General features: G+C 39.2%; 1 protein-coding gene across 2 annotated transcripts in view; it reads right to left on the bottom strand.

The window, feature by feature from the left end:
- Positions 1-19,281, bottom strand: part of LOC134745596 (low-density lipoprotein receptor-related protein 2) — a 400,290-nt gene that overhangs the window by 51,863 nt on the left and 329,146 nt on the right. For both annotated transcript variants that reach the window (XM_063679669.1, XM_063679670.1), the window contains one exon: positions 14,461-14,580. In XM_063679669.1, coding sequence (XP_063535739.1) covers positions 14,461-14,580 — 120 coding nt within the window. The remainder of the gene's footprint in view (positions 1-14,460; positions 14,581-19,281) is intronic.

Below are 19,281 nucleotides of genomic sequence, written 5' to 3'. Positions count from 1 at the left end.
TGGATATATTATAAATTCAATATACGCGATATAATCCGTTTTCATAGTTTTATTTCAATATGTTGTGTTTATTTTGCTAAACATAAAGCATGTTTGCAAATAACTGCGTTTTCTCTCCCTTGCGGTTAACCCTTTGAACGCTACCATATCCTACACCATTGTAAACCTTATCGAAATACACGAAGGTTAATATTATACTGCAACCGTGCCCGTCTGTGGCGGTCAAAGGTTTAACGAATACGACCCCTGGCTTTGTAAACAAACTTGTCAAACAGGGGTCGCCAACTAATGTTGACTACTCTGCAGTTCTCTAATTGTGACTGAGGTATTGTTTCCTTTATGTAGTGATTACACTGCTTACTGCTAATAGCCCCGACATAAGTAACAGGAACAAGCCCGTTTGTACGCAATTAAGTCCCGTTTTCGTAAATAATAATATGTTGTGTTTATTTTGCTAAACAAAAAGCATGTTTTCAAATAACTGCGTTTTCTCTCCCTTGCGGTTAACCCTTTGAATGCTACGCATATCCTACACCATTGTAAACCTTATCGAAATACACGAAGGTTAATATTATACTGCAACCGTGCCCGTCTGTGGCGGTCAAAGGTTTAACGAATACGACCCCTGGCTTTGTAAACAAACTTGTCAAACAGGGGTCGCCAACTAATGTTGACTACTCTGCAGTTCTCTAATTGTGACTGAGGTATTGTTTCCTTTATGCAGTGATTACACTGCTTACTGCTAATAGCCCCGACATAAGTAACAGGAACAAGCCCGTTTGTACGCAATTAAGTCCCGTTTTCGTAAATAATAATATGTTGTGTTTATTTTGCTAAACATAAAGCATGTTTTCAAATAACTGCGCTTGCTCTGTGCCTTGCGGTTAACCCCTTGAACGCTACGCATGTCCTACATCATTGTAGACCTTATCGAAATACACGAAGGTTAATATTATACTGCAACCGTGCCCGTCTGTGGCGGTCAAAGGTTTAACGAATACGACCCCTGGCTTTGTAAACAAACTTGTCAAACAGGGGTCGCCAACTAATGTTGACTACTCTGCAGTTCTCTAATTGTGACTGAGGTATTGTTTCCTTTATGCAGTGATTACACTGCTTACTGCTAATAGCCCCGACATAAGTAACAGGAACAAGCCCGTTTGTACGCAATTAAGTCCCGTTTTCGTAAATAATAATATGTTGTGTTTATTTTGCTAAACATAAAGCATGTTTTCAAATAACTGCGTTTTCTCTGTGCCTTGCGGTTAACCCTTTGAACGCTACGCATATCCTACACCATTGTAAACCTTATCGAAATACACGAAGGTTAATATTATACTGCAACCGTGCCCGTCTGTGGCGGTCAAAGGTTTAACGAATACGACCCCTGGCTTTGTAAACAAACTTGTCAAACAGGGGTCGCCAACTAATGTTGACTACTCTGCAGTTCTTTCATTGTGACTGAGGTATTGTTTCCTTTATGCAGTGATTACACTGCTTACTGCTAATAGCCCCGACATAAGTAACAGGAACAAGCCCGTTTGTACGCAATTAAGTCCCGTTTTCGTAAATAATAATATGTTGTGTTTATTTTGCTAAACAAAAAGCATGTTTTCAAATAACTGCGTTTTCTCTCCCTTGCGGTTAACCCTTTGAATGCTACGCATATCCTACACCATTGTAGACCTTATCGAAATACACGAAGGTTAATATTATACTGCAACCGTGCCCGTCTGTGGCGGTCAAAGGTTTAACGAATACGACCCCTGGCTTTGTAAACAAACTTGTCAAACAGGGGTCGCCAATTAATGTTGACTACTCTGCAGTTCTCTAATTGTGACTGAGGTATTGTTTCCTTTATGTAGTGATTACACTGCTTACTGCTAATAGCCCCGACATAAGTAACAGGAACAAGCCCGTTTGTACGCAATTAAGTCCCGTTTTCGTAAATAATAATATGTTGTGTTTATTTTGCTAAATATAAAGCATGTTTTTAAATAACTGCGCTTGCTCTGTGCCTTGCGGTTAACCCTTTAAACGCTACGCATATCCAACACCATTGTAGACCTTATCGAAATACACGAAGGTTAATATTATACTGCAACCGTGCCCGTCTGTGGCGGTCAAAGGTTTAACGAATACGACCCCAGCCGGGCTAGCACATGATTGGCGCGAGAGTATCTCACCGCGACATAGACTACTCGTCCCCCTTTAATTCATACAGTTAGTAAAAGATGGGTAGTCTATCTCGCGGCGAGATACTGTCGCGTCAATCATGTGCTCGGCCTACTGGCTTTGTAAACAAACTTGTCAAACAGGGGTCGCCAACTAATGTTGACTACTCTGCAGTTCTCTAATTGTGACTGCCCGCACATTTTGGTTGATTTGCTTTAATTTTGTTGTGTCTGAGAAGTTTATTTGAAACAATTGCGATATTTGCTTGTTGTGAATAACCACTTTTTAGGGCTCCGTACTTAAAGGGTAAAAATGGGAGCCTATTACTAAGACTCCGCTGTCCGTCTGTGTCTATCCGTCCGTCTGTCACCAGGCTGTATCTCATGAACCGTGATAGGTAGACAGTTGAGATTTTCACAGATGATGTATTTCTGTTGCCGCTATAACAACAAATACTAAAAACAGAATAAAATAAATATTTAAGTGGGGCTCCCATACAACAAACGTGATTATTTTGCCGTTTTTGCGTAATGGTACAGAACCCTTCGTGCGCGAGTCCGACTCGCACTTGGCCGGTTTTTTTATACATGTTTTATCCAGTTATGACTTTGTTTGATATGATGTAGTTATGTTTGTGAGTTTGATTGTTATTTAATTTAACATTTTGGTGTATTTATTTGCTGTATGAGAAACTTATAAACAGAGTTACAAAGTTTACTTGTTCTTACTTATCTTTTCATTTTGATTTCCTTTGAGAAATTTCTTTAAATATATTTATTATATATTGTATTTATTCACATTTCTTCTTATTTCTTATTATTTCTTATTATAGCAAGTATTTTTTTCTTTTAACAACAAAGTTTATGTCTATGACCTTTATATATTTTTTTTAAATTGTTAATGTTAATTCTAGTGCAACCTAGCTGAAACGTCGGAAAAAAGGTAAATTAAAGAAACTTAATCGCGTTACACCCGGTAATGACATTGATTATGTATACAAAACGCGAGAGTTTAAAGTGTTAATTGTACTTGCCGTAATAAATCGATTATATTGTGTAATGATTATTCGCTATTATACAATTCACGATATATTTACCTACATGTACGAGTAAGTATGTTCTATGGTATCATGTACTATTTGAAGTACAAGATTTATGCGTTTAGCCACGCAGAACCGGCAATTTGTCACCTCGGTATCTAATATCGAAATTTCCCTGAAAATGGGATATTACATTTTGTACTCATACCCAATTTGTCATGGCAATAACGTACGTGGAGACTAGAGATGGCAAGAATATGAAGTTTGCCGAATACAAATATTCGGCCGAATGTTCGGTTCAGATCTTACCGAACCGAATATTCGGCCGAATTATTCGGTTCATGTGTCATTTTAATAAACCATTTGAAAACACTTGGGCAATTCCCTAGAGATAAACAGGTCAAAAGGCAAATTTTCAACACACTCCAAATAATCAAAAACTTAAGAATACAACATGTCTCATGTAAAATCACATTTAGAAACGGGTCTATCGCGAATTTATTTTGTTACCTTTATTTACCGACGTTTCGACACAGGTTTCACTGGTCGTGGTCGCGGCTAACCCGGCGGTGAAACCTGTGTCGAAACGTCGGTAAATAAAGGTAACAAAATAAATTCGCGATAGACCCGTTTCTAAATGTGATTTAATATGTGTTTAAACCGCGAAAGTTTTAAATGTTATATGTCTCATCTAGTGTTTTAATAACAACGGGACAAATTAAACCTGATGAAAGAGAGATTTTGAAAAGCTCTGGAGGAGCTTACATTTGACAGTATTACAATGAGACAAACATAATAAAAAAAAGTGTGTGCGTGTAATATTATCTTTACGCGCGATTGAAGTAAAACTTCTTTGACGATGACGTTTATCGCTATGTTGGCACTTTGACGTGTGTCCTATTGTGTGTGTGTCACTACTGAGCGTTACTTCCGTCAGAAAAAAAATCTGAGTTACCCTCTAGTTATGCCTAAAGAAGTTCTACTTCAAAAATATTTGACGAATATTCGGCACTTGAACTGAATAATTCGTCCGAACATGAACATTGGAAAACTTGCCGAATGGCGAATTCCGAATAATTACCGAATATTCGGCCCATCTCTAGTGGAGACAAATCATATATGTCTGACTAGGCTTATATTTGAGCTAGTAAGGGACAAGCTAGGTTAAAATATAGGGCCAGGAATAAAGTTGGATATACAACGACGGGATATCTTGACGACAAGAAAGGAATATATAAACTGAAATAGATTTCATATACGAAAAAGTGACCAAGCTCTCCGGTGGCCGAACGAATCTAACTGGCGTCTTCAGTTTACGCGACTAACGCCCTGACTACTACGTCACTCGGTCACCGGGGTAGGTACGTTAGTATATGACATTTTACCCATACCCAATTTGTCATGGTAATAATAATAACGTTTGTGGAGACAAATCATATGTTTGACTAGGCTTATTTTTGAGCTAGTAAGGGACAGGGTTGTTAAAATATGGGGTCGCGGCAAATGTAAAGTAGGGGAAAAAACGGGATTGGACACTTCGAGGAGAATAAAAATGAATCACGAGGATAAGCAAAAAATGCCGATTCGAAAAATTACTGGCTCAAACTTTGGAGAAGAATGTAACGGCGCGATTCGAAAAATGAATTAGAGATTCACTACATAATATGAAATAGTAAAGATATGTGACATTTCACGGCAAAAGGTACCTTATGCAACATCAACATCAACATCATCAACAACACAACATCATCAACATGCAACATCAACAACAACATCATCAGCAACATCTCTGTACACAGTTATTCAATAAATATTATCTTATCTTATCTTATCTTATGGCAAATTATTGCGGCGCCATGCGACGTAAGCGCCATCCAATATTAATTCGAGCGGCGTTAATAATAGCGTAAGCTCCAACCGCCATAAGGTACCTTTACCCGTCACATATCTTTACTATTTCATATCTAGTGAATCTCTAATTCATTTCCCGAATCGCGCCGTAATTATGGAAAAAATAGGTGGAAGAATTTACACGCGTACTTTAGCTATCGTTTTATTCTATCTACAATAAGCTCCAAGAAAAGAGATTTGCTTCCTCCACGTCCCGCACTTAGTGCATCCTCTCGCTTCCTCAGCCATAAAATAATTGGAGTTCGTGTGCATTTTGTAAAATAGCCTATATTTTTTCCTTCTACTAATGAATCTCTCCATATTTTCAAGCCGTGTCAGTCGGCAGTCAGTTTAAGGTTGATCTTGTCATCTATAATCCTACGAAGGTGTAGGTTAAAACCTGTCCACATAATTATAATTGTTATCACTTTCTTTATTTCTTTAAACTGTCCTTACTACCTATATTGTTTGTCTCATTACCTGCTTTTACTCTTTTCATTATTAAAGGGGCCCACTGACTATCAGTTCGCCGGACGATATCGGCCTGTCAGTTAGAATAAAAATTTGACAGTTCCGAACAACTGCTCGCTCGTAAGGATCGAGGTAAAACTTTCTGAATTGGTTCACCGGGAATGTCCTCGATTGTACTTTGTCAACTGCCACGTCATGCATTCATGTCCTTAGCATAACCAGCAAGGGACACACATTAGTCTGAAGAATGTATGGAAACTCATTGTCTTCTGCGAATAATAGAGGGCAGCAACTTCTGAGGCCCTTCACGAAGTTTCCAAGGGGTTTTATCTATGGGTCAAAGTAATGACACAGGGCGGATACGCCATATATCAAGAATCATTTGCGTTTCTATGTGTGAACGGCGCGTCTGTAAACGCGTCATGCGTCATTGTGTGAGTAAGTTGCTTAAAAATCGAACTGAGCGTTCGCCACAAGCTCGTCAATCTGCTGTCGCGGGGCGAGGTAATTCGAATCGGGGCGGGGCGGTGCATGGCTGTTCTGTATGATAATACTATTACTTATTCTGAGGTAATGATAATGGTGTTTTGGTTAAATGATTTGCCACACTGGATGCGTTCTGCGGGCAGCGGTCAGGTCAAACTTCAACTTCAAAGGTTGCTGTCAATGTTGTTCATACATAATGCGGGTTTGACCTGACAGCTGACCGCAGAATGCATCCAGTGTGGCAAATCCTTAATTGAAATATTTTTGAATAGGTGGAGATGTACTGTGTTCCTCAAACTGTCCATGATACATGTCGCGACGAACGATAAGTCAAATGCTCAACGATTTTCAGCTAACCGGAACTCTATTTTCAACTCCTTCTGCTTATAATATTAGTTCTAAATTGTTGAGCAATACACTTCAGAAGCGACACAAGTGACATCTAGTGACCTGTAGCAGTACTGATAATTCCGCTACTTGACGCTAGATGCTGACTACGAAAATAATAGTCTTTTTGGTAACAAAACTAATGTATGAAGCACTCTGTCAACTTAATTCTCTTTGCTTTAGAATACTTTAGATGTAAGATGATTAAGTTAGTTTTTCTGTTCTTGTAATAAATTCAGCGCATGCTGTCATTAAAAGCTAGTTTTCATCCACAGCAGTCAGAATAGTCAGATAAAGCCGTCGTCCAATAAACTGCAGCGCGTAGGCCGTCCATCCATCACGCTATTGTTGCTGGATTGAGAAATGGCGCGGCAATTTTTCGGCGCGGACGTGAGCATGAAATTAATAACAGAAGATACACGTTCGTAAGTATTTCGAGGTCATAGTCATAAATGATTATAAAGGTGACGTTCGAATTTCAACTGAAGCTAGCATAATACTCTTTATTAACATACAACTACATAAACGAAATTAATAACTAGCTTAAATCTAAACTAGGCCCTTGAGGCATTGTACCAAGGATGCTGGCGGCATTTCCTCGCTGTATCGCAATGCTGATACGTTGTGCGAGGAAGCCGCCAGCTCTTCGGTCACCAGTTACGTCAACCAGACGCTTCTCGATTTCTGCAAACAACTTGTGCGCGCTGGGACCCTATGGACCTAGAGTTTCAACTCTCTACCGGGGCTCTTATATTTATTACTTTTTAAAATTTCAGCGCTTTCCGCCGCTCCGCCCGCTTTTACAGCATTACATTTTTAAGGAATTTGACAGATACAGTGGCGGCAACAACGACGCTGCAACAGTAACGCAGCTGCAGTTGACATCAAAATGTCACGTTAAGGCGGCTTAAGGTTACATTTGGAAGGTGACTGCGATAGCGTTCACGCAGGTGATGTCTCTGTCAATCTCCTTAACCATTAGACGAATTGACCTAGACTAGACTTATATTGAGCGGGATATAGACCGTGATCACGGGAAAAGGTAATCACGGTCTATATCCCGGTCAATATAAGTCTAGTGAAACTAATCGCGAATCATTCGAAACTCGAATTGACCGTTCTAATCGCGACAACAAATGAATATGAATAATGAATTTATAAAACAATTTTTTTTTCCGTAAAAACCGTGCTTAATATCACCACCAAGCAAAGAGCATCGGGTAGACCTCCGGCTTCCTGGTGGTCCACTGTCAAAAGAGACCTGAAGACGCAAAACATCCCACCACTGACAACACGGGACAGATTGTCCTGGCGCAGATGCACAAGAAGGCCCGACCCCAAATGAAGTTGGGAAAAGGGCAGGATGATGATGATGATGAAAACAATTTTTTTTTCAACCCTAAAAGCGACGTTCGGATACAAACTGCACCAGCATTACGGCAGCAGTATTGCAGCGCGACAATACTGCCGACTGCATTACTGGCGCAAATGTCAGTGGATTTGCGGCAGCAATGCAGTATATCTTTATAGTTTATCCTTTTTGAAGTCGGTTTCCTTTTTTTTCTAAAACTTTTTTAAGCGCGCTCCAGACTACGCGGCTTCGCGCCGCGATTCGCGCACCAGTGTGGAGGGACCTTTAGGTAAATAAGTCCTTATTGTCAACTGCACAGTATACTGTACGTTAGTTGTCCAGTTCACAGTTTTAGAGCCGTTTGGGGACATTTAAACGATGCACCACTTTTAAAGCTACGTTCGAAAAAACGTACAAGCTAACAACTTGTTTTTTATGACAACTCGTAAAATAGCGACGGCGTGATGGTTTTTAGGGTTCCGTACCCAAAGGGTAAAAAGGGTTTCTTCCTTATGTCTGATGCTGTAGAGTTAATTTTACAGAAACGTTATTTGGATCTAGTAATGTTTCTTAAGATGGCTAGATAGAGCCTTTGAAAATAGTTAAGATTAGGTATCGAAGATACTTTTGGATTTAAATAATGCTCTTAAAAGCGATTGTACTTGTTAAAAGCAATTGGATAAATTATCGTTATGGCCTTATTTTTCATAATTATCGGTAAATATGATATATTATTCATGATCAGACAACAACATATATATGAGCTCTTTTTAGGGTTCCGTACCCAAAGGGTAAAAACGGGACCCTATTACTAAGACTCCGCTGTCCGTCTGTCCGGCTGTCCGTCTGTCTGTCTGTCACCAGGCTGTATCTGATGAACCGTGATAGTTAGACAGTTGATATTTTCACAGATGATGTACCTATTTCTGTTGCCGCTATAACAGCAAATACTAAAAAGTAAGGAACCCTCGGTGCGCGAGTCCGACTCGCACTTGGCCGGTTTTTTTTGTTAGCATATAAAAAGACTCACGACCCGATTCGAACAATGCTTTCAAGAAGTCACAGCGGTACAATACCGATCTGCCAGTATCAAAAGTGTCATTTCTTCAATCAAAAAACGTCACTTGACACTGACAGATCGGTATTGTACCGCTGTGACTTCTTATAATCATTGTTCGAATCGGGCCGTAAAAAAGTGTTGAGGTGTGTCAGGTTTTCTCGTATAAGACCCGACCTTATGCAGTTTAAGGGTTCCGTACCCGAAGGGTAAAAACGGGATCCTATTACTAAGATTCCGCTGTCCGTCCGTCTGTCACCAGGCTGTATCTCATGAACCGTGATAGCTAGACAGTTGAAATTTTCACAGATGATGTATTTCTGTTGCCGCTATATAGTTTGTCAAAGGACTGTCTCATTTCAAACATAAACAGGGAGCCTCATAATATCTTTGTTTTACACAAGCACCCAAAAGAAAAGGATGAGTATAGTTTTTTTAACTGCCAATTTGGTTTGACCAACTATAACAGCAAATACTAAAAACAGAATAAAATAAATATTTAAGTAGGGCTCCCATATAACAAAAGTGATTTTTTTGCCATTTTTTGCGTAATGGCCGCGTATCCGACTCGCACTTGGCCGGTTTTTTATAATCCTTGAAAGTGATACCATTTTCATGCTTCCTTTCCACTGAGGCAGACACGAGCGGAAATGGGAGCAATCAACCACTAGCATTAATTAAAGCAGCGGAGCGGAGAAGAGATGTGGATTACGAGCAATGCTATTGGTATATTCCTCTCTCATCTCCGCCTCAGTGGAAAGGGTTCATCCACATATTAGGTCACACCAACAGGGGTAGGGGGGCAATGCCAAGTGTGACAGTAGTTACATATTAAAGACCTATCTTTTTCCTATGAAAAAGTGTGACAAATGTAACTAAAATATCGAAATTTTGTGTGATGTAATTCATGGACGACCCAAAAGGCGGCTTCAGTTTGCTATAAAGTAAATGTGCTACTTGGCGAAGTAGCGCATCAGTAAAGGGGCCCACTGACTATCAGTCCGCCGGACGATATCGGCCTGTCAGTTGTTCGGAACTTTCCAATTTTTGTTCTAACTGACGGGCCGATATCGTCCGGCGGACTGATAGTCAGTGGACCCCTTTAGATTAATATTAACGATATTATTAATCGTCACTGTATTTGTCATATTATATAATTTTATTCCAATCATTACAATGTTAACAGTAAATTCTTACTTATAAATTCAAATTCGAACTACATTTATTTGTAAGACAAAGACTGTTAAAATCATAACCCTTCCGCTTCCGCCGCAGTCGAGTAACGGAGTTACGGATCGGTCACGTCCGACGTATCAGTAAAAGAACATCAATAAATGCAGTTGCAACAAAAGGCTGAAACCGACTGCAGTCAATGGGAGACTGCAATTTTTCATCAATTGAATCGAGGTTCGATTGTGTCGGACCCGACAAAGCGTGAGTCCCCATCTGACCAATTTGCTGGATTCGATATATTATGAACATATCTGTTATTGTTATTTCAACACGACTAAATAAATATACGTAAGGGGCTGGTATACGACGTTTTCGATTTAGACCTCACTGTGCAAATAATTTGTTTAATAAATGTTTAATAATTGCATTAATCTAAGTTGCCAAGTTTGTGCAAAAAAATCATCTGAGTAAATTCATACTATATACACTGCGCTATTGCTTAGTGCTGAAGTATTAAACTACTACGTAATCTTCTTCTTCCTCGCGTTATCCCGGCCTTTTACCACGGCTCCTGGGAGCCTGGGGTCCGCTTGACAACTAATCCTAAGAATCGACGTAGGCACTAGTTTTTACGAAAGCGACTGCCATCTGACCTTTCAACCCAGAGGGGGAACTAGGCCTTGTTAGGATCAGTCCGGTTTCCTCACGATGTTTTCCTTCACCGAAAAGCGACTGGTAAATATCAAATGATATTTCGTACATAAGTTCCGAAAAACTCATTGGTACGAGCCGGGGTTTGAACCCGCGACCTCCGGATTGAAAGTCGCACGCTCTTACCGCTAGGCCACCAGCGCTTTTATTAAACTACTACGTACTACAAACACTAAATAACTGAAGTAAGAGGACAACACAGTCCAAATCCACCAGCACTAGCTACTAATGTTAGCCTTTGCACATTCGTAATGCATTCGTGCTGAACGGCACTGAGCTTTGCAATCGAGTTTTAAACTGAGCTTCAAACAAGTTTGCTATTAGAGTAATGGAAAGCTCTGTGGGTTTTCCTTGTGGGATTCGTTCCATCGGTTTGCCGCTGTCACTGTCACATTTCGCAAGAAAGAACGGGAAAGATCATGCGCGCCAAGTGTCATTTTTGATCGAATTTGGTTGATTTTTATTTATTTTAAAAACGCCTTATAATATCGAAATTCGAAAGCTATGAAATTACTGTTTAAGTTAAGATTGTTTTTTATTCTTTTTTTGTTAGTATCACATAATAAATAACCGAGTAAAGTTTGATTAAAAGTCCGAGTTAGAGGTTACTTTGGGAATTCATTGTATCGAGCGAAGTGTCATAATTCGTGTATCGGAAGCCATGTTATTAAAGATAATATAGTCAAGAACTACATATATTTTTTCCACGTCCACTAATATCAACGCCTCTAAGAAAAACATGATCATATAAGGAGATTTTTCGCCTTCTGGCTCAGGGAACCGCCTTAATTAATATTATTCTGTAAATAAATTGTCATGCTCGTACATTGACATTGTCAGCCGGCATCATGGGTGGCACAACAATGTAATTATGCGCGTGCAATAGACATAACAAGACATCCATGTGATTAAGCGTCTTTAGAAACAGTCTTAACTGACCAAATAGACCAAATAAACTAATAACAAACATAGATATACCTTATCCTATCGTAAGATTCGTAAGTACAAAGTTTCAGAGCAATCTAGCTAGTCGTTTTAAAATGAGAGCGGAACTGCGTTTGTATGGAGCACCGAGCTTGCCGGGGACCGAAAATATTTATATCTTTTTTTTAAACATTCTCAACATTCACCAGTATTGCGTACGCGTTATTGCGTAATCGAAAATATTTATATCTTTTAAAGTTTTAAGTTTTATATCTTTTTTTTAAACATTCTCAACTTTCACATCAGTACACAGATAACGCAATTTTTATCTAACTGCCATTGTATTTATTATCAAAAGATCAAATCTCCCGTGAATCAATTATACCCAGTCTGCCCTAACGGTCGTCTTATAAACTTTTATTAATCTCATAAATAATATTCAAATGGATCTTTAATTGGAATGTCGCGAATTAATAGCGTCACATTAACTAGCGGCCGCAATCCGGGAATTCCCACTATTCCTGGGGATTAGTGGGAATAATTACGCGTTATTGCGTAATCATTAGAGCGTGATTCAATCAACGTGACATGGAAATTAGGGAATGGCATTACAATTTACAACTACAAGTGTTCAATTGTCATTTAACTTCATTTAAAGGGGGCCCACTGACTAATATCAGTCCGCCGGACGATATCGGCCGGTCAGTTGTTCGGAACTGTCAAATTTTTGTTCTAAATATCGTCCGGCGGACTGATAGTCAGTGGGCCTCTTAAGTAGGTAAAACGGTTTGCATATTTGGAAATAGCGAATAATAAATTCACTGCCAGCGCGAGCTACGAGTGTAGCCGACGAAAACGTCTTTTCCGCTATGTAGCGATAAGCGCCCATGAACAGAGAAACTGGGTCGAACAGAGTTCGATGGCAGTGAATGTGTTAAAATCAATTAAAATTACGCGAAGGAAGATGTATATACAACACCTCTGTGTTCTGAAGCAATAGGTATAGGCAAAGATAGATATAATTCCGTAATAGATGGATACAGTCTAAGGAAAAAACGTGCCTCGAAAATCACGAAAATTTGATTTTCGATCAGATGGCGCCACTAGTTTTGGCCTACACTCGTATAGAGGGCGTTGACTATTTCGTTTGTTATTTATAATTTTAACGCATACCAGTGAAAGAACATGGGTCAAAATCATATAAAAATAATTAATGCAAATAAAAAAATCATTTATCCATATCTAAATACATTTTATCGTATTTTTATAAATATTTATTTTTAGTTTTAAAGTGTGTCGACAGATGGCAGTGAATTTACTGGGGTTACAAAATTTACTATGACAGTATCGCTCTAGTATAAGTTACTCTATGGTATAGGTAATCCATACGTAATATCTATACTTAAATTATTATACGGTTTGGCGGCAACAGACGACAGGGTTGAGAGGAAGAAACGAGAGGAGGCCTTTGTCCAGCAGTGGGACACTAAATTAGGCTAATAAAAAAAAGCATTGCTATGAAATTAATAGATTCTAGTTTAGCCTTTGTATAAAAGCAGAGGGCCTACAGCGAAGCTCGTTTGACGTGTTACCTCTCTGTCGCACTTGTAAATTCGTATGTAAGTGTGACATCCCTGTCACACGTCGAACGTGGTTCGTGGTAGGCCCTCAGGGAACACTTTAAATGAAAGAAGAAAAGTGTTTCGTATCTTAAAACACGATCGTGCCACCGCGTTCCAGTCCTAATAAAAACTGCACAATCACTTCCGTAAGCGTTACACAAACTCAACAGGTCTCGGACACGTACAGGCACGGGCGATAAAACGGGACATTACCGGGACACGTGACTGCACGTGCACCGGTATCCCCGGACACAGTGTTTCTAACACGGTTAGGGAATTGGTATGATGACAGCAACAAAGAATCATGAAAATAATGGTTTCAAAGAAACATATATGTTAATATGATTCTATAAAAACCGGCCAAGTGCGAGTCGGACTCGCGCACGAAGGGTTCCGTACCATTACGCTAAAAACGGCAAAAAAAATCACGTTTGTTGTATGGGACATTTTGGGGTTGTGGGGGCCATTTTTAGGGTTCCGTACCCCAAGGGTAAAAACGGTACCCTATAACTAAGATTTCGCTGTTTCTGTCTGTCTGTCCGTCTGTCTGTCTGTCACCAGGATGTATCTATGAACCGTGAAAGCTAGACAGTTGAAATTTTCACAGATGATGTATTTCTGTTGCCGCTATAACAACAAATACTAAAAACAGAATAAAATAAATATTTAAGTTGGGCTTCCATACAACAAACGTGTTTTTTTTACCGTTTTTTGCGTAATGGTACGAAACCCTTCGTGCGCGAGTCCGACTCGCACTTGGCAGGTTTTTTAGCATATAGTTTTGTCTCAATGTGTGTTTCGTTCCTGCTAGTACGTACAATCTATAATTTATGCCTCCATTACGCAGCGTATTACATAGGCGAACAACACGCGAACGCGAAGCGAAGCGATGTGGCGCGGGGTGAATTAAGGTTGACTCACGTTAGACCGGGCCGTGTCCGGGCCGGAGCTTCCGGCGCTTCATTTTCTATGGAAAGCATGATCACCTGTCATGTCATAGAAAAGTAAGTCCGGTCTAACGTGAGTCATCCTTTAATCCTTTGATACCTAGGTATAGAAGTGTCCTACGCGGGCGATCTCGTTGCGAACGAGAACGCCGTGGGCCCGCCGAGCCGCGACGCGCGTTACAGTAAGCATTTGGCTAAAGTGTATACAAATATCATAGAATACTCACGGCACTGCTGGAACTCATCTTCGCCCTTCTCGCAGTCTTTCTGATAGTTGCAGACCCTCGACCGCTCGATGCAGGTCCCCTCGGGGCACTGGAACATGGTCAACGGGCATATTGTGTCGCCTGTAACAAATAACACAAATTTAGAATGATGCTTACGCTTAAGGAATTGGGGTTATTCGACGAATAGACCGCGGGAGGCTATGACCGACGAAATTTGCGCCTGGCTGCAAATTTCGTCGGTCATAGCCTCCCGGGCGAAAACTCGTATAGTGGTTAACGGCTATGTATGATGAACCCTCGTGAACGTCAGCTGCCGCTCCGTTGGTGGGTTGAGGAATGGACATTTTTGTAGGGGACATTACGCGTATGGCAGTTACCTTAATAACCTGCAGAAATGGCTAATATTAAACTAAATATTATAGGATATTATAAAGTGAAATAGATATCATACACTAAAAAAAAGTGACTAAGTCCACCGGTGGCCGAGGCGGTAATCGAACCCGCGTCTTCAGCTTACGCGGCTAACGTCCTGACCACTAGACCACCCGGCCACGGCGGTACCCGTCCCAAATTCTCTGGTGTATGCTATCTTTGAAAGGCTAGGCGCCTTTGACCAACTCTAAAGGCGACCAGTACGTGCTTGCACCTCCTATACGAATCCTTTACTGGATTACGGTATAGCGAGAGAGATGGTGCTGCCATCTATCCAACTAGGGAATAAATCAAATTATTTTAATGAAATATTAATATAATAAAAATGACGCTTGGCATAATTCCGGTTTTTGTCGTGTTGATCGTTGACAAGTGGATAATTGAATAAACGAGAAACTCGATTGGCACTGTAAAGCATAATATCTCACTTGATATCAATTTGAATGAAATAGCATGCAAAATTACTGTTTTCAAACTGCCTCTCAAAGACAAAGTTCATAATTAATACAAAATGTAAACAACCATCCAAGACGTTATCAAATATCCATCAACTGACAGTTTTCGGCACAAGGGAAATGTAATTGATATCGCGGATATTATCTTGGGAGGAAGTTCCAATATTGGAAAAGTATTGAGTGCTTATAACAGAAGATGTTTTGTTCTGTAATTAATTCAACCTGAGATGGACTTAAGATTAGGTATAAAGAAAGGGAATAAAGTGTATTGGGATTATTCCGTAAATGGAATAAATCCGGAATTCCAAAAATCTCCTAACTAAACTAAGTGATATGCTATGGACGTAAGTATACCGGTCTAGATGCCATGTGTACGAGTATCTGACTCGCTGCCGTTAGCTCCAGTCGCTAGCAGTACATATGTGAGCTGTGATAAGTATAAGCACCAGTTTCCTTTCATTTGAACCAAACTGATAAAATAAAAATTATTTTCTCTACATAATTTTGATGAGTGTATAGAAAAAAAAGTGCATATTATTAGTATTTTTCTAAATATACCAAAATAATATTTTAACAGTTCCATTATAGCGTTGATTACTGAATCTATATAATTAACTAATAGCAACATAATTTTTAAGGGAAAATTTACTACTTGAGGCTATATTCTGAGTGCAACGAAAAAAATCGGAAACAAGATAAAAAGCTGAATGAACTGTAAAATCACTATGGAAAATGAATAAGTTGACAATAATGCTTATAACACGCTCTAACTACAATTGAATTAAATATGAATATTTACTTAATTAGCTTTCTAAATACTAGTTTGATAAAGTTTAAGCTAAATAAGCAAATGAGCTCAAACAGACTTAATTTTCTATGCGCGAGGCGAATATGAAAACACGAACAGAATGCTAAGTTGCACATTTGACGTCAAAAATATGTATACAATCGTACTTGTTTATCAAGTAAGTTAATAGAGTACACATGAAATAAAACTATGAAAACGGATTATATCGCGTATATTGAATTTATAATACATCCCGACAGAAACAGAGTACTACAGTTAATAATGAAAATGAAAAATACAGTTAATTTGTTCTAAGGTACCTAATTAAATAACATTGAAAAACTGTTCCGAAAAATTTTAAAAACTGACCCCCTTATTAATTGCGACGTCCCTTTCCTGCCGCAGGCTTTCGACAGCTGGAAAACGGCCTGACTTGGTGACTTGCCCACTACTCGCCATTCGCAGCACCAATGGGACGAGCCGCTCTGTCTGCTGGTACGGGATAATATGTACGAAACGTCTACCAGCACCACAGAGCGCGCTCGTCTCCTTGCTGCAAAGAGATGGGAATCCGGCTCATGGTTGCAGGCCCTGCCATCAAAGAACCTGGGCACACTACTGTCTACCTATACTTTCAGGATTTCTTTGTGTCTGCGCTTGGAGGTGGCTTGTGGTGGCTCCTCATCGATGCTAGTGTGGTACAAACGTAACGCGTTTTGTCACCACGGCCTATCCTGTTCCAGGAGCGTCGGCCGTCTTTCACGCGAGCCTGAACGTCATTCTCCGCCGAGCTCTCGTCACGGATGGGACACCGGCGGTTCTGGAACCGTCTGGTTTATCACGCGATGACGGGAAAAGACCGGAAGGCATGATCCTCGTTCCCTGGAAGATTGGATGGCCTTGGAGATAGCTTGGGATGCCACATGCGTGGACACTCTTGCACCGTCCCATTTTCCAGGAACGTCAAACAGAGCTGGTGCTGCCACCAACGCGGCTGAATACCTCAAGCGGCGCAAAGCTGGCGAAGCGCTTCGTTTAGGCGTCGACCTTTTTGGCACCTTGCCACAAGGCACCGAGCTAGAGCCAGTTTTTTATTTATAATTTTAGTTTTAGTTAGTTGTCGTTTTATGTAGTTTTTAGTATTTTTGTTTGTATTAGTTGTTCTTTTAATTATTAATTATCAAAAACAATGTAATTCCATATCGTGAAACGCAATGCGTTTAAACAAAAAAAAACCGCTCGTTTCTCCAAAAACGCGGGACTGCCAGAGATTTTAATGTTGGCACCATTGAAATATTGCAAATGCAATCCCATCTGTCGCGGCCACTGATTTAAATTTCGAACAAGGTGATTGATTTACACCCAGTTACCGATTTGAACGGCTATTACTTTTTTTTCTCCATTCCCGATAATTGTTTGTGGCCAGAATGGCAGCCATTTTGGTTTATAGTCTATGGGCGAAATTGAATTATGAAGTTTGATTTTAGAATGATTGGGTTTTTGTATGTGTTTCTTTTAATTAATCAACAATTAAATATTTTGATTTTAGTCGTTATAGAGGTAAATTACGAGTTTCTTTTTTCCTTCATATATGTTATAGATCGACTTTGAAGTTCTTAGGTATGGGATATTTTTAGTCAATTCATAAGTCGATGTCAGTTACGCCTTGAGATTTTATTATCCATCAAGAGTATTAAGTCCAGTCCACTAAAATTGTAATACATCCTTTATTTTACATTTACAAGTACAACCGTCAAATAGAAAAAAAAAGTTAGGAACATTGTGCGGACGTAGGCACGACGTAAACAGCCAATAAAATTTAATGTCCTCGTAAACACAGATGGCGTTTTTAATGTCCAGCGAATTAGTTGAAATGGCAATTTTACGCCAAATAGAAGTGACAAGACTTACTGTGTAGTTTCATTAGAGCTACAAAGTAAATTACTTTTAGTTTATTATTATTATTTATTCATTTATTAGTAATTATGATTAGTTTTCTCTCTGATTGTCATATAGCGTAGCATTTTGAGCGTAGCGAGTCGTGCGCTTCAACGATATACGAGTATAAATATAGTTGGTCAAGCAAATCTTGTCAGTAAATAAGAACAAAAAAACTACACTCATCCCCTTCTTCTGGGCGCCAGCACCAGTGCAAGACAAAGACAGTATGACTCTCTTCGTCTACGCCCGAAATGAGACAGTCCCTTGACTAACTATAGTTTGTCTGCTTTTCAGACCTTACTTATACTTTGTTTCAAAATAGTTTTTATGCCTTACAAAAAAAGTGTAAGGTGTCAGTAAATTTAATAAATTACGAAATTTAATAAATTATGATAGCAACATACAAAACAAACTAGTAAGTAAACATTTTATTGTACGAAAAAGAAAGGCATCATGGTTACATAAACAGTTTACGTGACAGCTACTCCATATTAAAATATACTGTAATATGGACCATCATTTGAAGCGAGAGGTGTCACAAAAACGTAAATTTCTAACCAATCACTGACACATTTGCAGTTTGACCAACATAACGGATCTTGTAAATCCGCACGAACCTTTCAATGTCTATTTATACCAGCACTGGCTCTCTCACCTCGTTAGCTGTCCGTCCATCTTTTATTCAACAGAGCTATGAACGAATGAATGTGAACGAATGAAATGAACGGACTCAGATTGACGAGCAACGCACCACATATAATATTCACTTGTTTTAAGGGTTTTGCCGTTGAGTTAAGGTGTATTTTGGTTTGAATGGATGGTAAGGGAATATGCGGGATTGTTTTATTTAGGAAAGAAAAATAAGTGCGTTGACCCTTCGGGTGTAAGCCGGGTTTTATGACAGTTTTGTTACTATCGTTTCTGTAACTATGGGTGTTGGTATAACTATTTACTAAATGACAAAAAGATAAATAAAAATATAAATTATTCATAATGTAAAAAACTGACAATCACAATATAAATTCCTAAGAATTTACCATGTGTTATTTTAAGTGCAATTGTATATTGTGAGATAAATAAATCATATCATATCAATATCATATCATATACAACACCAAGGACTAACGTCTGCATGCTTCCGCATACGCTTTAGGTACTCAAGCTAACTAAAAACATTATGTACGATTGGATTGTGTTAAATTTTTA

The sequence above is a fragment of the Cydia strobilella genome, chromosome 11 (genome assembly GCF_947568885.1).
Source record: "Cydia strobilella chromosome 11, ilCydStro3.1, whole genome shotgun sequence".
NCBI lineage: Eukaryota > Metazoa > Arthropoda > Insecta > Lepidoptera > Tortricidae > Cydia > Cydia strobilella.
The sequence above is the reverse complement of the archived record's forward strand: the minus strand, read 5'-3'. Positions and strand labels throughout refer to the sequence as shown.